Source organism: Aquila chrysaetos, chromosome 9 (genome assembly GCF_900496995.4).
Source record: "Aquila chrysaetos chrysaetos chromosome 9, bAquChr1.4, whole genome shotgun sequence".
Classification (NCBI taxonomy): domain Eukaryota; kingdom Metazoa; phylum Chordata; class Aves; order Accipitriformes; family Accipitridae; genus Aquila; species Aquila chrysaetos.
Genome location: NC_044012.1, coordinates 40,462,416 through 40,483,628, shown reverse-complemented (window position 1 = coordinate 40,483,628; position 21,213 = coordinate 40,462,416). Strand labels below are relative to the sequence as shown.

Genomic DNA, 21,213 nt, shown 5'->3' with positions numbered 1-21,213 from the left:
ACTTAATTGTGTTAATCTCTTTGGAGATTTGACCTCTTCCCCCCACGTAAGCAAGACAGATATATCACGCATATTTACTGATATAAGCCTAAAGGCCTTAAAAAACTGAAAGGTTCTCAGAAAAATTTATTTCCATAAATTAAAAACACACACAAAAGAAACAGTAAAATTTTAGATTCACACAATATTGAACAGAAACAAAATGCCAAGAGCATGATGGAAGCTAATGGCACAAGTGTACAAATTCTCAATGAGCTATTTGTTAACTTGATAGCATCATATAGACTTTTAATCCACAGTTACCATCCATATTCTAGAAGAGCACCTGGAACATAATATACAAAAGGCCCACCTCAAATCAAATACAATAAATGAGGACTGCTTGCAGAAAATAATATCCAGCAAGCATCAGAACTCAAATGTATGCAGCCACAAGGCCAGCCAGGCAAATGCTGTAACATACGTTAAGAAGCCTTAGCTGGCCCAGTCGTAGCATGATGAAAGTCTGATTTTTTTTTTTTTTTTTTTTTTTTTGTTTTGTTTTTGTTTTTTTTGGAAAGTGATCTTTACCTCCCATAATCAGCAAATTTAGCAAAGAGCTGCCTGGCTCTGCAAAACTTACTACTAAGAGACAGTACACAGCAAAAGCCTTCCAATTCTTCTCAAGCTGCTCTAGTCATCATTCTGTGAGCAATATGTACAATGTCTTTCCATGATGATACAAAAAAAATCCCCACTGGAGTGGGTTTGCTTTATGAAAAGGCAAGCGTACATATCCTTCAGCTAGGGATGGATGCAAGACCCCCAAAAATGCATCCTCTATACTTTTTTCTTTCCATTATCTGGGACAGAAGCAGCTCAGAGTGGCAAATACCTAGCTTTTGCGCAGTCATCACACCCAGTGTACAAGCAGCAGCTGCAAGGAACAAGGCTGTTCCACGAGTGCTGTAAACAGGAACAGAGGTGGGAAAGGAAAAAAGAAAAAGTGCACAAGCAGGACTGACATCTGTATGCTGGAGCAGGTGAAGAGATGTTTTGTCTCAATTAGCTTACATCTCTGTCATCATACAAATACTAAACCAAAACAGAATAATGCCGTATATTTGGGTTTCCACAAACAAACATCTGGGACAAGCTAGGCAACTGCAACATCATTTTGTAACTCCTCCAGTTATTGTAAACAAAAGAGAGAGAACTGAGTGTTTTCTTTGCTCTGCTCTCTCTGCTGTAGCTGTTAAAAAGAAAGCTAAGAAATGTTATTTCAAAGCAATCAGAAACAAGACAGCAGGGAACAGACAAAAAAACCCAAACCAACCCCAAAACAAAAAAAACCCCACAACCCAAAGGAAAAACCCAACACGTTCCATGTTTTGAAGCACATTAGAGGTCTGAACTTTGCCTGGACCCAAGTTTCCTCCCTCCCCACCCATATCCTTGTTTCCTTAAAAGCCCCAGTAACGTTAGAGCTCAATTGTGTCACAGCACTAGAAGCCTCCCATATTAACAGAAGGTGAATAAATGCTGTGTAACAATCCCATTCTATAGCATAAAACCATAAAAATATATATCTCACTCTTGCTACAGCTTCCAACCAGTCAATAATTGGGCTTATAAACCAGCATAGGGAAAGTTTCAAACATTTTTTAAAAGCAGTCGACCTTTATTTTCTAGGGATTTCTTTTTATAAAAATAAAGAGGATCAATTAAAATGTTCTACAGCAGCCCAAATAGGTTAACCAGACCTTGCTGCTGAAATAGTACTTCAATATGTTCAAAGTTTGCCTGCCTTGTAATTTTACCCTCAAAACCCAAACACCACTACTTTAAGTGTGCACTCCTCTCTTTTCTTCAGTCTTCCTGATTAAAGAAAATTAGCCTCCAAAACAAGACTGTAAACTTCTGGGAATCCCAGCACATAAACTGGGAGCAAAACAAGCCCAGATTACATTTCTTTCAAGACTCAGGCACACACAGTGTAATAATCTTCTTCCATTTCTCTACTTTCAAAGCTCTGGAATTCAACAGATTGCTTTTTAATTTTTAGTTTTCTGTTCGGTCAGTAACAGAAGCAGCAGAGCAACAGAAGATGATGGTATTTTCAGTCCTGCCTTTATTGGGACTTTATTAAAAATACCCACCCACTAGATATTTGCTCATTTTGAAGGTAAATAAAACTCTATTATATGGGTAGGTAAATAAGAAAGTGCAAGTTTCAAGTGACAAGTGAAAGAAAGAACAGACTAATTAAATTTGAGCATCCCAGCGATGACAGCTTTGCCTGAATAACTTCTATAGGCACTAAAGGACAGAAATTACCTGAACTGCAGCTAGCATTCATTTTGAATTATGCTTCAAGTAAGTTTAACAGAAGTTATCCCAGAAGGGAGCTCTCTTCCCTCAAAAGGTATAGCTGAGAAATTGCCCAGTGCTGCATCAGATAATTACAAATGGCCTTACATAATGAAAAAAAAAAAAAAAAATTTCCACATGCTAGGAGGTCTTTGTACAACACTAGCTATTATATACAACAGTGCTGTACAGAGAATATCTAATTATGAGCTACATGAGTTGTAAATTTAAAATGGTAAGAAAACCCTCAAAATGGAAAAAAAATTATTTTCTTGTTCGCATTAAAATCAAGTTTATATTTCTAATGGAATTAAAATCACTTAAAAATTAGTCTCCATAATTTTGCTGGTGTTCCCTGCATGCAGCAGCTCAGCTCAGTTAAATAAAAAACCTCTACTTACGTATCCTGCAGCTTAACATCCTCATGGGCTAATTACCTTTTCCACTGGAGAAGAGGTTGGCGTTAGCCAAGTAGGTAAAAACTCTACTATTTGGGAAAAATTAGTACTGGGCACAATTTTTTCTTAAAATATTACCTTTTTTTGAGCTCAATCATGTTAAAAGGTGTCCTCATGCAGCAAATAAAGAAACGTATACAAAGTGCAAGTTATTTAAAGTCTAGTTATGTGGGGCTTCTGCTGCCTGAAGCCAGGAAGGGCACAGAAACTCAGAAGGAACCTTCTAAGTAAACAGAAGGAAGGAACAAATGAAAGCAAACCCAGACAGCTACTTTTAATTATTAAAAAGTTAGTGGTATATCAAGAATGTGTTTGCTAGAATTCATCTTTATCAAACACCATATCTCTTCTGTCAGGTTGTTCAAAATAGCCATTACAGTAACAACAGCAGACTCAAATGTGCAAATGATCTGGAGTACAGAGTTCTAGCATCACTGAAGGTGCACTACTTCCTCCTTTACACTCCTACTCTACCCCCAAGGGGTGTCTAAGCATAATTAAACATTAGCAGTAATTTCCAGAGGTTGGGGAAGGAATGGTAAATTGTAAATGGCTGTGTTACACTCAAACAGGGACCTAGAAGAATCTCTCCAATAGCATTTAAAAAAAAAAAAAAAAATAGCACCTTAAAGAGGACCACAGCCAAAAACTGATCATCAGAGATTAGAACAGAGTGGTAGAGTAATGTATGAAGAAGTCAGTAGATTTCTCCGAACAGGACTAAAATACTAAAGGAGCTGATTGGACCATTTTCAGCTAAATGGCTCCCTCAGATGCTAGAGGCCTGCTCCTGCTCAGCCTCCTTTGCAAAAAAGGCTTCAAGATCCATTAGCTTCTGACTCAGAAGAGCATCTAACTCTGCACTCTGTAGTGCAGCTTTTTTCGCTCGGGTGAAACTACCCACTGCTTTGATTTTGCCTCGTGTCTTCCTTTTCCGGGGAAGAGTAAAGTCCTGAAACTCTAGAATCCGCTTTCTCTTCTGCTGGCTGACAGAGATCAAGCGTCCATTTTTCTCCTTGGGCTCTTCAAAGATTGTTTCCAAGCTCCTGGTAAAAGCGAAGGATAGAACTCATAAATACTCAAGAAGCAGTTAACCACCTTACAAGGACAGGGAGACTGGTGGATTTCATAACCCAAGTAAACACACTTTTAACTTTTAAATTTTTACAGTCCCTCCACACCTCTTGTAATGTATACTTATCTACAGCTTACACCTTCTGCACGTTACTGCTAGCTAAATCATTTGTTATTGGTGCATAGGCATTTGGGTTCAATCTCTTTCTATCCATATTTCTGTTCAAAAGCACAATTACAGAATCTTAATTTTATAGAATAAATAAGATTTGAACATTAAAAAAATGTAGTGGTCTTGATAATCATGCTATACTTGATGACAGGCAGTTATTCTTAGTATTTTAGAGAGTATTTAGTTGCCTTTGAATTTTGAAAAAGTAAGTACTGTACTTGGATGATGGCTGGAATGAATAAGTAGATGAAAACAATATACAAATCCACACTTAAACAGCTGCAAATTCTTATTTCATATTCTACTTCACTGCTTCCATCCAAATAGTAAAAGATACTATTTTTGAATTAACTTTCTCTACCACTTTAAGCTAGAGCAATTTTAAAAATTTATCTCCCTCTTAGCTTTCAGACACCTTTAATGTTCTCTCTGCTTAAGTAATTTACATTTATCTTAGTTTTCTCATTAGGAAGCAGAACCAACCTGGCTGGAGGAGGGGACTTATAGTTCTTGTTTGTGTAAATTTCTTCTAAACTAAATTCTTTCTTCTTAAGCCTGAAAAAGTAATGAACAAATCAATCAATCAAGAAGAATTTCAAAACTCCCTCTCTTCACAACAAGCAGATTTATGAGAAACAAGTATGGTTTGCATTCTATGCCTAAACACTAACTAATTATACCTTAACTAATTGAGGATAGGGAGGAATGAAAAATGAAGTCGTTGAGTACCTAATTTCACACAGTGTTTTTATAAGGGCTGGGTCAACGCTTGCCATTTCTGCAGAGGTCAATGTTCCTTCTAGCATTCTATGATGTTTTGAAATACTGATGCTCAAAAGAAGAAAGGGAAATCCCTTCACAGGTCACTTGTTTGTGGAAGCTAAGAAAAGACTTACAGTTTTGCAGATTAACATTTCATCTCTTCAGACTGATTTTAGGTTATTGCCACTTAATTAGCAAGCTGATCTCTGAAGAAATGCATTCCTTTGTCAAAGCTGGCACTTCTGTTTAGGACAGAAGTGAACAAAATACTAGATGGCTGACTGGAAAAGCTTTATCAATATCTGACACTGCGATTACCCACATTTACACTGAACTGATGTTTCCCTAAAATCATATACCACAAAGAAGGAACTGTGAAGAACTCCAACATAATTTGCATCAACAGAACTTCCTAACAGATCACTTCATCTCACTGTGCACTGTAGAATGACTTATTTTCAATGTATGTTAATCAATATGAACTTCTTTCTTCTTTAGAGAAATCATTCCATTGCAGCTTAGTTTTTCACATTTTGCCTAAAACCCAGTCAGTAGTTCATATCCCATAGTCCTTTTCTTACTTGAAAAAAGTTCTGTTCAAAGACCAATTTCTTTCTTCAGTCTTTTATACAGTTGGTACAGCTGTGTCAATCTTTTCTTATAAAGGAAGCAAACATCAGACATCACTCAACTGGGAGCATACAAAATAGTGGTGGTAAGAGAAGCATTTATTGAAATGATTACATTATTATGCAGGAAACGTAAGCAACAGAAGCTAGTATGAGTCCATTTAAAAAGTACTGCTCACCTTTTTGGTTTGGGTAGTCCCATTGGAGTAAGGTTAGGGTCTGGCTTAGGAACAGTTTTCCTGATTCGGATTTGTGAGACTTTCTTTGGCCTCTTTTCTGGCTCAGTCTTAAGAAAGGAAAAAAAAAAAAAAAGTTAAAATTAAGGAAATAATGACCATGCTAGTCAGCAGCAACAGAATTCCCTTTTATGTTGAGTATACATTATCTATAGAATAAGCATTCCTCTTTGTTTTACCACCTTCTTTCTGCTTGAATAAAAGAAAGAAGCAGCACAGATTAGGACTAGTAGCCTGTTTCCTCTCCTCATCTTTAACAGTTACTAAATAATATTCAGCAGTAGCCGCTTCAGGTTCTGGGGAACCAAGAGTCTGAGATATCTAAAATCTAAAACGAGCTCACTTTTTTCAGTTCTGTGTCATCTTGGGGTCTAAGAGAGGCTGGAACAGAAGCATCAGCTTCATCAAGGGCACGGACCTGGAGCTCAGAGGCTGAAAGCCTGGGGGGAGATGGTGATGATTCTGGAAGTGAGCAAGACTTTGGTAACGGAAGAGGGAATGAAGTTTCCAGGCTGTAACAGAAGAAGAAGGGAACATATGTAGATTCATACCCAATTTATGCTGCAATAGCATTCCATGCTCTCAGGCGATGTTCCTAAATAGCAACGTGGCCACAAAAAGCAATGCAGTTCACAGGAATTGCTTTCTCTAGTACATACATACAGTAAAAAACTGCTGCAGCCTGCATTGATACTGAAACAAACTAAACTGCCAGTGTATTTGAACATGTAATTTTAAATCCACTCTTTTCCTTTTTGTATAGTTAAACAGTTTACAGCTCTATTTAGTAACTACTGATAGAAAGTGATTAATCCTCCTTTTCTGCCAGCAAAGTTCTTCGACCCAACTATTAATTTAATACTTTTTGTTTACAGATAAATTTAAAAAGATAGCTTTTATATCTGCCATCCCAACACTGACAAAGAATAGAAGGAAGTTTCAGCACCTAACGTCCAGTCGCCCAGGCAAAAAGAACACATATCCAAGTAAGGAAACAAACTTCTATAGTTTCACATATTCATTTCATAACAAGCGGCACAACATGGTTGAAAGGAACAGAATTGTTCTGTGCAATGACCTACATGGTGTTTGTATTAATGCCCCTCCACACTTCTCCATTACATGATCCAGTCAGTTTACTTCACTAACATTTTAATCAGAAAGCTATTCTTGGAGTGAACTGCCAAAAGCTGAAAGCCAAAATGACATAAGCAATGTCTTTCTGAGAAAGCTTACGATCCCACTACTCAGAATAAATATCAAAGTCCAAGAGACTCACCATATCTCATGACCTGCGGCCTGTAGTGCTTCCATACTCTGTACAGGTAAGTGCGGTAACATGGCATAGCTGGTTCAAAAGAATAATGAAAAAAAAAAAAAACCAACAAAAAAGACAGAAAGAAATTAGGTCTACACTATAAAAAAGATGAGGGAAAAATTATTAGTATAAACTGGACTGTAAGACAAAAAATGCTAATATCAGGAATGAGAATGAAAGACTCAAACGATATAAGAGCAAGCCACATCTGCCATTTAGTCCACTAAATTTCACTGAACACCTTGTTAGGGAAGTAGTCCTCCTTTCACTTAAAAATGGTAGTGATGAGAAAAGGAAATAAAAGTACAGAAAGAGAGGGAGACAGTATTAGTCTGAAAGTTGTAATTATTTCTATGAAAGTCTGTATTCCTCATTCAAAAACCCCAGGTTTTAAAATTAAAGTAACCAAAAACCTTGAAGGAATTGGTTACTAAATGAAAAAAGTGCATAGTGGCACCAGTAACAAGTGAACGGAAGGATTTCCATAAGATTAACTCCTTGTTGTCTCCAACCCCCACATGCTTACTTGAATATTCTTAATCGATTGGAATAACCAAAGGCCTTTCCATTAGGGTTGATAATTACCATAACTCTATGGCATAAAAGTCAGCACAGCAGCTCTAAGTCTTTTAACATTAAGCTTTATTTTTGTGCCCACACTTATTAACAGCAGGAAGAAAAAAATCAGTTGGGACAGCTTTTATTACATTAAACAGCAGATCTTGTACTTGCTGTTCTCCCAAACTAACAGCTAAAGGTACTTCACTGTTCTAAAGCAAAGAAGTTACAGCCAGACTGGAATGCTACAAAATAAATGAAAACCAACCACGCTGGCAGTACAGGTAAGTCCAAATATAAGGAGGTCAGAAAGACCCATTTCTTGTATTTGTCATTTAATATCAGAACTATAACATTTTGTTTCCCAAAATGTTCCAGTCACTGTCCCAACACTACTGGAACCTGTATCAATAGTGCATCAGTCTCCTCTGTGCTAGAGGCAGAGCTTACTGTTTTATGCAATAATAATAAAAAATTACAAGGAGAGAAAAAAAACAGTTTAGAAATTTTGAATCCAAATGAGCATTAATTAGAAAAATGACTTAAAGAATGTCTTATTACTGGCAGTGGAAGTGACAGAAGATTTTTAGGCAGGAGAACTACACTAGTTCCTTGTTTTCCTGGTTATTGAAAACACTAACTATGAATGAAATAATTTGAAGAGGACAAATCTCTTCCAGAAGAAAATGGCCTGCAGAGAACTTGGAGCCACTTTTTAATTTTTATGATTTTTAACTATCTTAATCAAAACAGGCAAAGATTTTTGTCATACTAGAAGCTGAAAATTCTTCTATACTGCACCAAACATACTTCTTGTATTCTTGTATTTATATACCAAACATTTATTTCATAGAAGATTTTTTTTTTTTGAGTACACACAAATTTAAGAGAGATTTACGGAATTATCATTTTGTCATTATTCCTGTTAATACCTTTAAAGAAAGATTTATTAGTTGCTGAGAACAGGCTGTCAATCTTCAGCAAAATGGAAACTAAAATGGTATGAAATATTTAAAAGTGTTAGGTTTTGTTCTTTACGCTGTTTTATAAACAAACCTTTAATATTAAGTTTTGCTTAACTGTTTTAGGAATAGAATTTATTTGCTGCACTTTAAACTTCTGCAAACATTCTTTTCAACTCACTGCATGCTACAGTAACTTCACTTTAAAGAAAATCTGAGAGGGGCAGAAGAATTAAGGCTACCTCATACACATATTTGTAAGGCATTTTAGAGAAAAAACAAACCGAGTTTTACACTATTTTAACTTTGGGTTATTTTTCACTTGAAGTGATAAGGTTTGATTTGGCTTCTCTCCCTTTGGGATAAGGATCATTCACAGCAAAACATTTGGTTTTCAAATTACCCCTTACATCAAGGTATTAAATCCTCTTATACTTTTGCTAACTGGATATGCTGTAAGAAGCTGTCTGGGAGTCTGTTGGCTTAAGGATGGGAGAAAACACGAGAGCATAAGTCAGCTCTGATCTCCCAGTCCAAGGATAACATACAATTAATGTATTGTAAATTACAACACAATGTACACAATACACTCAACAATACAAAATAATAAATTCACCTTATACACAGAAGTGAGTTTTTAAAAGGTGTTTGTTTTGTTTTTAAAGAATGGCAACAATGTCTTATTTTTAAGTTTAGTGCTCAAACTGTAGTTTACTAGTATGATTACTTCCAGAGTACTAATTTGTACACTAGAAAATTCAGCCTGACATATTGACTCATATGGATGAAAAAGAATGCAGGTGCAATAGAAAGTGCTGCGAAGTTGTCTCTATGCCATTATTCAACTTCATTCTTTTAGTGCAGACAGTTCCCAGAACGAAGTAGTACTTGCATAAGCTCACTCACACCTTCAGTAGACGTTAGAATTTATACTAACAAGTGATACACTTAAAACTTTTAGGTATGTTATCCATTTATACAAAGCAAAATGCAGCATTAGTTATCTGGCAAGATTTTTGGTTATACGTATGTCAAGCTATGACATAAGATAAGCCAAATGCAACAGTTCTCTAGAGACTGCCATATTAAACAAAAGAATTAATCAAACGGACTTTTCTACAGTGCTCATGAGCCTATACTCTGTCCAGGAATCTCAAGACTATAAAATCGGGGACTGAACTGCCCCATGTCACTGAGGCATAACATAAAGGGCAAAATCTTTGCTCAACAGCATGCAAAAATCCTGTAATAGAGCTAGGAACCTCTTCTCTCATTCTGTTTCTTAGTAAAAAGATCTCAAATGCTGATAGCAAAGTTAATTAAATAAACAGAGTAGATTTCAGTCCTCTTCCCACTCGTAACGAGAACGACATGCACAAAAATTCATTACCAACCTGAACTGGAGCTACACTGGCTTGTGCCAACAATGCATCGGGCACATACTATCAAGGTTTCAGTTAGCGTAGAACAGTCATGGAATACAATTAAAAATTTAACTGAATGCCACCCCCCACCCCTTAGGGCTCTTCCTAATCTGATATTGAGCATTTTACAGTGGTTCTAAGTGGCACTTGTGGCTCAGACCTCTGAAAAAAACTTTCCTACCTCAGAAATCCAGTTGTTCTGCAGTCACTCTGAATAGACCTAATGAAGTAGCTCACCTTTCTGCATTATATATTCTGATGCATGGTGTGTATATTTTGCAAGGGAGAAGAAAATAGAGTTAGCCATTCTGCCAAAACAGGATAGTATTAAAGAACTGAAGGCAAATATATTTCAATTCAGCTAACAGACTGTTCCATAGGGAAGAATCTTCCACGTTGAGCCATTTTTGGAGCAGAATGTGTAGATTTGGAACAGAGGAAACTGACCCTCCAATGCAAGCTGCAATTACCCTCTCCCTCCCAAAAAGGAGCAAGTACATACCCTATACATATTTAATCTCAGAAATAAGTTGATGGGTTTTACCTGTTCTCGATGCCCACACTTGGCTGCCACTTGCAGTGATTGGAATGGAGAGGAGTGATTTCGGAGGGACAGGCAGAAGGACCATGCTGACTCCATATGGATAGTACCCTGCCCAATGAGTATGGCAATGAAGAGACGAGGTCATCTGATACAGAAGTTGGATACCTTGTCCCTTTCAAACCCTGTGCGAATTGCGATATAAATAGTCTCTGGATGGTAGGAATATGACTGGTTAAGTTTCTTCTTCTTGTCCAAATCCTGTAACATCCAGGGGAAGAAAGTGCTAACACTGTGTGAAGGCCAAGCATGGAGGAACTTCCTCTTCTTTCAGCTACGGCATTTCTTCCACGGTCAGGATGAAGAGCAGCAGCCCTTGAGGTTGTTACAGAGAGAGAGGAATGCAGCTCATTATTTAGACTGGAATCTTCCTTGAAAGCTGTTGTATCTGAACAGCTCTGAGACAGGAGAAAAGAAAAAGTCCAGTTTGAAGGTGGTGCTGGCATTTCTCCCAAAACTGATCTGTGATGTACAGAGTGCTGGGATGTAATCCCTGTGAGGTCTGCCACATGACTGGAGTCCAATTTTATGTGAAAAGAAATTGGGAAAACTGGGGTATCCAAGAAAGAGGTTGGAGGCTGGTGGCTCAAGTCTGAAAAAAGTATTTTGGTAGATTCTACAGGATAAAGTGCCAAAGGCTGAAAGCTGAACATCTTGGTGCACCAACTGTCAGCCCAGCGTGAGTGTAAGTTCCTGTTAATGCAAGAAAAGGCTTCCAATAGATTTTTAGATGTACGTTGGCTGTGCCTCTCACCCATTGGAAGAATTTCAGAAGAATATGGCAGAGGGTCTAGGTTAGGGATGCTTCTGGCAGGTGCCAGGAGCTTGCTAGCCGTTGCAGTCAGCTTGCTCAACAATGCTCGTTCTTTGGTACATTTTCTAAATTTCAAGCTGTTCAACAAACTGCACCTCTTGGCCCTCTGCCTTGGCATATGCACAGATCTCATGGCTGTTTCAGTTTCCATTGTCGGTGGTTTACATGGAAAGTACAAAGATTCGAGAAGTGTGTTTTCCTGTTCAGGGAATATTTCCGGGGGAATTTCAAAAAAAGGTGAACTTTTAGGTTTTTTGCTTTTTCTTACAGTGTTTAGCTGATATGATGTGGGAACTTTTTTGCACATCCTTCCAGGCTGTCTTTTTAATGGAAGAGGTCCTCTTAGTTTATTTGTAGTTCCAAAGGCACCAGGGATTCCATCATACCCTAAATTAAGGTTCAGGTTTTCCATTTCTGAATCCTGAGTCTTCAAAAACTGTGAACTAATAATATCTGTGGTAATCTTTGGCCTTTTGACTTCTTGTAAAGTGCTACATAGTTTATTTTCACTGCTTCTGACAGCAAAGCTCTCCTCTGGAGGACCTTCAAACTTCATATTTCTTGATGTCACCAGCTGATTTGAAGAGCTGCACAAGAGTTCAGAACTGTGCAACATACTTGGTTGCAGTGTGATTTTTGCTTTCTTTTGGTATTCTGACTTCTGTTCTCGTTGTGCCTTGTCTGACAGATGTGCTTCCACCTTTTCATACTTCTTCTTTCGTTTAAATACCTGACATTTTTCTATTTGATCGAGTCTCTCTGAACCTAAAGCCTCCTTTTCCTTGCAAACTGAATGAGTTGGTATAGCGTCCTGGCCTTCTGTAATCTCCTTTACATTACCTTTGCTCTGCGCATTTAATTTGTAAGGCACACTTACTCCACTGCAAACCACACAGTTTGAGGATGATTCTTTGCAACTGTTTGATAGTATACCCATACGTGGATAAAATGCGGGTGCTGTATTATATTGCAATTCTGGTGAAGTTTCTGCATCAGACGCATCTTCAGCTTGACAATCACGCATAGTTTCTGAAAGGAGACTGGTACCTGCTGAGTTTGTGAGCTTTGTATCATTTTTTCTTTCTTCTGAAAGATTACTTATGTTAGATCTTGGGATTTCTTCCAAAACCTTTCCATAATTCTCAGTACCGAGAGGGACTATTTTGCTGCCAGACTCTTTTGAATCTTTTAACAAGGCCCATAGAGAATCTTCTCCATCAAGAAAAGAATCTATGGGCAACTTTTTTCTAGGGACTACTTCTCTTCCCATCTTCTCTTCTACACACGTATTCATAAACTTCTCTCCACAGTGAGTACTTCCTGGTGAGGTCACATCCATGTCTTTTACAGTTAGCACGCAACGCCCCTCATCTCTCAGACTTTCTTTGCTGTGCGCACAAATGCCTGAGCTTTTTGCACCATTCCGAAAGCTAGTTGCCCTTTCATTCTCTGAAGATGGAATCTCAGTGTTGCTGGCTTTTCTCTTAACAAACATTGTTACAGAAAGAGGTTTTGTCATGGAAGAATCTTTGCTACAAACTTCAGCTGAAGGTGAATCACAATTATCTATTTGTGTGTTCTCAGATGACATACACAGCTTTTCTTTCTCAGGCAGAGAGATTCCCAAGTTCAGAGCTGATGGTGTTTCTGAATCCACCTGAGTCTCATTAAAAGATTCTTGGATGTCAAATTTTCCGAAATCGTATGGACCCTTTTGAGCATCAGTTTCTTTACCAGACTCAAATGTTAACTGTGGGCAAGGGTTATTTAAGATAGATTTTATTCCCAGACTTTTTTTGTTTTCTGTCTCTGAAAGTACATTCATATTTTCTGGCTTATGTGACAGACTCTCATGAATTGATGAGAAGAGCGAAAATTGGGCACTAACTGTATTTTCCTGGTTCTCCACCAACCACTTCATCTTTGGCAAAGACTGCTGCATTTTGTTACCTGCAAATACTAGCTCTGCTTTCTCTTTTGCACATTTGATAAAGCAAGCATGCTGTGAGCAATGTGATTTGCTATCAGAAAAGCTTTCTTCAAGAGTTCCTTTATCTTCTCTTTCACATTCTTTCTCGTGTTCTTTTAGTTTGATTGTCTTCTCTTCAATTAGATCACTGATGAAGCCCACATATCCTGAACAGTCTTCATTTCTCACACCATTTAAAGAGTCCAAATCCACTACATTCTCTTTTAGAGTTCCTTGAAAACTGTCTTCTCTTGCATATTTATGAACTAATGGAGGCAGGCTGTCACTTGTTTTTAATAGCATCTCTACACTTTGACTAGTGCCAATTGCTATTTTGGTTTCTTCCACAAAAGTAGCCGTAGTTTGTAAGCCAGTGTTTGGTTGATTGTTTAAGCTTTCTAAATGTTGCTTGCTGCCTGGAATTCGGCCATCAAACTCACTCTGACATGCAAGACACTGATTTTCCATTCGACGAAGGGTCTTTTCTGTTTGGCTAGCATGGTGTGTTTGAATATTCATGTTGTCGAGTAATGGACATGTATCACAGGTTGAAGCACTACACTCAGAGGGATTAGCTGTGAGCGATGACACTTCTTTCTTCTCATATGTGCCTAGTTCTCTCTTCTTTGGGCCTAATGGAGAGTTGCAAAATCCAAAATTATGAACACAGGTTTTTTTGTTCAAGTATCTGACTAGTAGCTGTTCACTAGTCTTATTTCTCTGATTGCCTTCAGGAGCCTTTGGAGAATCCACAGTTCTTATTTTATCAAATTCATCGGTCTGGAGAGCACACACACCGATTTGTTCTTTTGCCTCATCTCTGTCACAAACAATTTCACTGCCACTGCCATCTGTTACTTTACAAAGATCAAATTGTTTCACAACCTCCATACTCTTATTTGAATTCTCATCTCTTACCAAGGTAGCAAGAGACTTCTCTGCAGTATAAGCTGAGCAAAACATGGGTTTTGCTGTGGAAATGTCATTTATCCCATGCAGATCTACACCTCTGTTGCCCCAGTCATCTTCACAAGGAAGAGATCCACATGCTAAAGGGAAGTGTGCTTCTGGAAAGGTGATTGCCTTTTTACTATTATATCCAGCTGAAGCTTCTCTTTCCAAATTATCAGTTTCTTCGATCTTCTTATCAACCTCAACATTAAAAGAATGACTGTTTGGGAGAACATCATCTACACATGTACTCCCTGATAAAATACAGGAAGTACTGGCAGCTGTACACTGGTCTTCTATACTCTGATTATTACAATTCCATGTGTCACTATGTTCATTTTCTAAACCAGTGACCACAGTCTCTGTATTTCCCGCTGAAGACTTCATGTTCTTTTGGGAAGTTTTGCTTGTCATATTAGGGTTATCAAAAGTCCTGGAATTTACTGAGGACTTAAATTTGTCTTTATGAAGCACAATTTCAGTGACTTGTTCCCCTGTTGTTCCAGAAGCACCAACTGACTCTTTTCCAGATAGATTATCCTGAGCCTCGTCCCTGCTTGAAAGTTCATTAGCAGTACAAGGAGGACACTCACTACGATAAGGTTCTCTTGATTTTTGTGCAACAGGAGGTAGAGTTACATTTAGCGTACAAATCAAATTAGTTTCTTTGCCAGTGGTCAAACTGTCATTACTAATAACTTCTGTAGCTTCAACTAAACTGCCAGCCAACTCTTCTGATGTTGTATTACTTTCAGATTCCTTTTCAAACAGTTGTGCCTCAGGTGAATCTTTTTCTAGCTTGGTACCAAGATCCAGACAGCTCTGGCTACTGGGAGGAGAAATTTTACTGGAGGTATTATAAAAGCATATGTCTGCCTGTCCAATTTCACGGGAAGCAATGTTGCTCGTTTCCATCAATAGACTATTTTCTTTTGTATCACCCTTGCATACGTCACTGACAGAGAATTGCCCCTCGTCCTTTTTCACACCTTCTGATGGGACCATTTTAAATTTTTCTTTTGAGAACTCCTCAGGAGATGAAGCAACAGAACTAAAAACTGAAGAATGACAATGCTCAGAATTAGCACTTTCTTGAGCTTCAGGCCAGCTACGAACTTCAACGTTATGTCCCACAGCAATTTTTGTGCGGACTTCAGCAGCTTCTTCAAATTCAGAGCTGTATGATTTACCGATACTAGCACTTACTTCCCTGTGATCAATTTTAGCACTAGACAATCCTTTGCTCCTTACCACTGAAATCTGCTCTACTGGTACAGATGTGGAGGTTCGATTTTCTACAAACCCAGTTCCACGATCATAATGAGTCTGACTTTCGATGTTTTGGGGAAGATACTTTTGGGGGGTTTCATTGATAATTCCATGGACTGCAGTACTATTGTTTTCTAGTGGCGTATTTCTGAAGTCCAGATAACCGGTGCTTTTCAGAACTGAACATACAACTTCAGAACTTTTTGTGGAGAGTGTTCTACAGCTTTCTACTGATGACAACCTATGAGGTTCATTATGTTTAGGTACAGGACCAGTACAGAAGTCATGAGCATTGTTTTCTTCATCCTGCTGGTAAGTCTGGCAATTAGCAAGTGATGTACTGAATTCATTAACAGGATTTTTTCTGGGTAACTTTTCTTCTCTAGTCTCCAAATTAGACACAACATTACCCCCTGTTCTCAATGGCATGGCAGTATGGGCTTTCAACACATTATATTCATTTTTTTCTTGTGGATGCTCTGTGGCTGATTCAACGTCCGTGACTTTTAAAGGCTCTAAAAAAACTAATGTGCTGGTTCCAGAAACCCCAGCTCTGGCCATGACTGTGTCTACGTCTGGGCATTCATTGTGCTCAGGTGGAAGACCTTTACTCACTCTGTCATTCCTGTATCCTGCTTTACTAAACATCCTAGTCCCATCAGCCTTCATACCTTGTACTTCTTCAGTGAGCTTTGGCAGAGTTTCAGCTGTCACCTGAACATTTGCTTGGTTTTCTCCTGTGTAAGAAAAATAAAGCAAATCAGAACCATATACTAAATTTAGAAGGCATTCAGCTTAATAAGTTCCTTTTAGTATTGTACAGAATATTGTGTACAGTGTTGGTTACCAAAATGTTTTTAGAAGTGACAATTGATGCTAGAAATTCTACTCCAAGCCTTTAGATGAAAAAACAAACTACCCCACCACAAACCTAAGGTAACAAATGCAATCCTTTTCAATACAGACGTTCCCCATGAGCAGCAGGCATCCAAAGATGTACTGAATTTTTCAGATTCCTCCAATATCGAGCTAGGTGCAATGCAGGTCCTATAACTCAATACACAGGAAATCATGGCCAACATCGTAATGCTTATTTGTAACATCAAAGCTCAACGTAGCTGGGTACTTTATGTGCTCTATCCTAGAAATATGGCGGTGCATTGAGCAGCCATTTCCATTTCTTCTTCCTTGAAGCCATTTTTGTCAGTAAGTCATCCATAGGTAGACAATGCGTATCTCATTCTGTCCAAGCAATTATGATTATTACTAAACTTTTTTGTAAAATCACAAAGAAGGTACTAATTAAAAAAATTACAGTTACTGCAGAATATCTTCATATTCAAAACTTTACAGGGAGCATATTTGCTCAGACTTCTGCAGATCTTTTTCATATTTTCTAAGGACCAAGACTAGATGGTATTCTTCAACTAAGTACAAGTTTTGGTTATGGGAGCACATTAGGAGAAAGAAAATTACTAGATGCAGGCAAAGTGACCAAAGTATTTGGAGCTAGAAGATTATGGATCATAATGAAATCAAGAATGAGTTTTGTTGTCCTCTTCGTTTGGATTCTGCACTTTTATTTTTTAAAACATTAGAAAATTAATGAGTCATACTTTTTCACATCTTTGCTATTACTGCTCTTGTATAATCCAGCTTTGAAACAAAAGGAAATGCAAAACATCTGCTCTTAACAACACCTTCTGCTTTGGGGTAAGTATTTGAATTAAATAACTAAAACACGTCTTGTACATAAAAGGTCTTCAGGCAAGTACACATGCTGTCAGGAAAAAGCACAGGATTAAGTTTTCATATTGTTCTAGCTGTGCAGGGTAATAGTTTCTAATGTAAAGCAAAATAAATTAGCTATCCCACAATCACTCATCAGTTTTAAATTAAAAAAAGTAACCTGGGAGAGAAGCAGGGGGTAGATAGCGATGTACAACTAAAATACGCACCTGTGTTCTTCAGAGATCCCGCTATTTCAGTGCAACGGGTTCTCGAAGACTTCACCTCATCCTGGTTTAAGTGAGGGTCCTCCTGAAACAACACAGAAATATCAGTGGAGATTGATGGAATTTCTGAAACGTTTAGCACATTTCAGGGACTGTACCTGCTCAGCTAGGTTAGCTCTGAACAAGAAAACCACCAAGAAACCTCAGAACATATCAGCCCTTGCACAGAGGCAGCCTTGCATTGCAAGTGGTTCACACAAGCACTTGTCATTCCTTTCTGATCCTATCAATCACTATCATCTCACCATTAAACAACGATGCATCCAGAAAAGATTTGTATTTAGCAGCAACGAAGTCTTGCAATGCATCTAAAATATAAGTTGCTTAAAATGCAAATTGTCACAAATTTGAATCAGAAGAATAATCCAGTCTCCAAGTCTATCTCGCATCCCCAAACCATCGCTGCATACCTCTGGTAAGATGCATGTGTTTTCTGATCTTTAGTAGAACTTGCTTTCTACTACTCCTTCCCTTGGCTCAAAAACACAAACCCAGGAACGCATGACCTAGGTCTACTTGCAAAAAACCCCCGAGCCAAACCAAAACAAACCCCACAACCAAACTACCTGCATTTTAAAATATGTGACAATTCATCTTGGAAAACTGAATGACTATGGAAAATTTAACTATTTTCATAAACTTTCAAATAAATCAAACAGACATCAAAATCCAGAGTTAAAACCACAAAGTATTTTGCAACATCCAGTAATTAGTGTAAAACGTGCACCTATGTATCTTATCCAGATATTTCCTGGCTGGTATGTGTTCAGTCACAATACTTTTTTTTCTCCCCTGTGTTCTTTTGGTGTGGTGAAAACTATTTACAAACTAAAGAAAACTGATCAAGAAAGTCACTAAAAATCTCAATTTTTAAATAGAGAGTTTTGTGACTCTTCAGTTTTTAATAGAGTATTCTTTGGCACATTTTTCAGAAGCCTTTGCCTAGAAATAACATTTTACCATCAGTGTTTGCTAGAGGGGAGGAAAAAAAAAAAGCCATGACCGTGTGAGTCTCTTGTTTTGAAAGAGGAAACTAACAGAGATTTCCTCTCTAATTACAAACAATAATTCTAAAAATGAAGAATAATCTTTATTTTTAGATTAAAACCTGAAATACTAAACTGGAGCCCCCTGTAGCATTATAATACTATTAGCAGACTGAAATAGCTATTATTTAGTGGTTAGTACCTTGACTGGGGATGATGGTACCGGCAGAATACGCTGTACCCACAAAACATGGATACTGGGCAAAGAGCTTTTGAAGTTGTTTCTCTTCTCCTTTTTAGTCACCAGTCAGTTTTGTTCTTCATTCTGTTACATACCTGCCTCACACCATTCCAACAGTATTTAAGAAAGTGAAAAGCTTGATATTTTAAAATAGGGCTGGTCTACTGAGGTACAGTCTAATTTTTCACTGGACCCATCCCATGATAATCCAAATAATGACACACATGCCAGAAGACACAAATAAGAAACAGGAAACCACATGGACAAAGTCCTCTGCCTAGTCACTCTAACCCTAAATTCAAAATATCACGCAGGGATGAATTTTTGCATTTGCTTACTTGTTTTGAACAACTTTCCCCAGGTCTTAAAGCACAGCATTCAGCGTGATACTCCTCAGCATCTTGTGCCTCTTTGTCTTCTTTCTGGTATCCATCACTAGAACAGTCTAGTTTCCTGAAGTTTCTTTTTTTGTTTTCTTCATCCTCTTCAAGGTCTCCAGCCTTCAGTAATTCTTCAGTAAGGGATTCTGCTGGCCCATGAGAAATCACCTTGAGCATATCACCCAAATCCTCTGTCTTCTGGCAAAAGTTTTCTACTCCAGAAGTCCTATGATGCCCAGCTGACAGGCTGTCACTGTGTGCCAGCACAGGCGTCGATACATCAGATTTTGCATCTAATCCAACATTAGGCTCCGATACAGCCATAAGTTCAGTGGAGATGCTCTCTGGCAGTCCAGTGTACAATTCCTCTATTACAGCAGACACAGAAGAATCAAGGAGAGATTCCACCCCAGATGATAGCATCAGGGCAGCTGAAGATTGGTTGTCCTGAGCTGTTCACAGTTTACCCTAAAAATAAAAGCAATGTTAAATCAATGTACGTAGGAGTAAGCTCTAGATTAAAAGGAAAAGCTTCATTCTTCAAGATTCAAGCATATATGTTTAAGAAAGATACTTCCAAATAATTTTTTTAAGAAAGGAGCGGAGAAAAGTTTGCGTATCTAAGCAAACGCTTCATTAACAAAAGAAGAGAGTATGGACAAACAGATATTCCCGAGCCTCATTTTCACATTCAAACGCCTCCCTGCAGATATAACTGTGTCTTCTGGAAAACCTGAAAAGAGACTATAAAGCAAATCGCTAGGGCTTGTATTAGACATCCTTCTCCTTAGCTAAAACTAAAGCATCATTTGTTTTCCTGGGATTTTCTTAAGTTTCTACTCCTTGGAAGAAAACCCATCTTTTCTTTACAGCTTTTCTGCCTCAAAGGAACACTTCTAAGACATCATCCGCCCTACACCGTGCCTCGTAGCTTCTCTCATACGAGCACCTGACGCGCCGTACGTAGGACGCGTCGCGCCAGCGCTGCTTTTCCGCGCACAGCCCCGGTACCGGCGTCGGGATCCGCTTCAGCCCAGAACGAGACGCACTGGTCCCAGCAGCCTGCTTTGCCGGCGAGAGCGCAGAGCTGCATCACGGCAGAGCGGCGTTCCGACCGGCCCGACCCGTTGGCACGACGAGAACGCCACAATCGAGGGGCTCCTGAAGACGCGCGCATAAACGGCAACGGGCGAAGCCAGGGTTTTACAGCAGCGCCAAGTTACTCGCTTTACAAAAACACGGGTTTATTAGCCCAGCCTTGATCTCCCTGCTCCTACAAGGAAAGAAGCTCCGCTTGCGCCAGCCCGACGGGAAGGCAGCGGGACAGCCGCCTTTAGGAGACGATCCCCTTTCCAGCGACACGGACCGGTTCCAGCTGGGCGCCGGCCTCCTTTGTTCCAAGCACCGCAGCAGCGGGGAACGGGCTCAGCCCCGAACCCTTCTCCTTCCTCCGGAGGCAGGAGCTCCCGCTTCTTCGACCCCGGACGGCGGCGGACCGACCGCAGGAGACATCCCTTACGCCCCGGCCCCGAGGCAGCGCACCGGAGGAGGCCGCCGCTCTCGGTAATTATGAAACCGCCGGTGTTTCCCCCGGTGCTGGCAGGGAGCGGGCTCGGCCCCGCAAAGCCCCCGCCGCGCCCGGGCAGGGCCGGCCAACCCCCCCCCGTCCCCCGTCCCCCCGCCCCGGCCCGGCAACCGCTAGCCCCCCCCGCCCCGCCTCACCGGGGCCGACGCTACCCATTCCCAACCGGCGGGCGGAAAAGGCGGGCCCACGCCGGACCCGACGGCGGCAGCGGATCATTCCCCTTACCTCAGCGGCAGCGGCCGCCGGCCACCGCTCCCCGCACCGCCGTGCCGTGCCGTGCCGTGCCGTACCGCGCCGCCCCCCCTTCTCCGGTCAACATCACTTCCTCATCCGGGCCCGCCGCTCAGCTCGCGCGGACCGCGCGCCCGGCCCACGCAGCCGTTGTGCCGTTGTTGCTGCCGTGGCCTCGCCCCCGCCAACGGCCGCGCCGCCCCGCCCCGCCCCGCCCACCGTCCCTCAG

The 21,213-nt window shown here is 39.7% G+C and overlaps 1 protein-coding gene across 5 annotated transcripts; it reads right to left on the bottom strand.

Moving 5' to 3' along the window:
- Positions 1-73: 73 nt before the first annotated feature.
- PRR14L (proline rich 14 like) lies at positions 74-21,184 on the bottom strand. Of its 5 annotated transcripts, XM_030025327.2 has the most exons (10): positions 20,979-21,178; positions 19,127-19,636; positions 17,505-17,586; positions 16,218-16,283; positions 10,487-15,335; positions 6,960-7,028; positions 6,024-6,192; positions 5,624-5,730; positions 4,537-4,608; positions 74-3,853 (listed from the first exon to the last, which is right to left on the bottom strand). In XM_030025327.2, exons 2-10 carry the CDS (start codon positions 19,589-19,591, stop codon positions 3,577-3,579), a joined length of 6,156 nt encoding a protein of 2,051 aa, XP_029881187.1. In that variant the 5' UTR covers positions 19,592-19,636; positions 20,979-21,178; the 3' UTR covers positions 74-3,576. The 5 variants fall into 5 exon arrangements, 4 of the variants coding, with proteins under 4 accessions (XP_029881187.1, XP_029881185.1, XP_029881184.1 ...); XM_030025325.2 differs by having other exon boundaries at positions 10,487-16,283; positions 20,891-21,180; XM_030025324.2 differs by having other exon boundaries at positions 10,487-16,283; positions 20,979-21,180.
- Positions 21,185-21,213: the final 29 nt, after the last annotated feature.

Excerpts from the sequence above, each read along its gene's own strand:
- PRR14L (XM_030025325.2), bottom strand. The coding sequence starts at position 19,591 with ATGCTATCATCTGGGGTGGAATCTCTCCTTGATTCTTCTGTGTCTGCT. Across the intron at positions 5,731-6,023 it reads ATGACACAGAACTGAAAAAA|ACTGAGCCAGAAAAGAGGCC; the intron begins GTGAGCTCGTTT and ends TCCTTTCTTAAG. Across the intron at positions 4,609-5,623 it reads GGACTACCCAAACCAAAAAG|GCTTAAGAAGAAAGAATTTA; the intron begins GTGAGCAGTACT and ends TTACTTTTTCAG.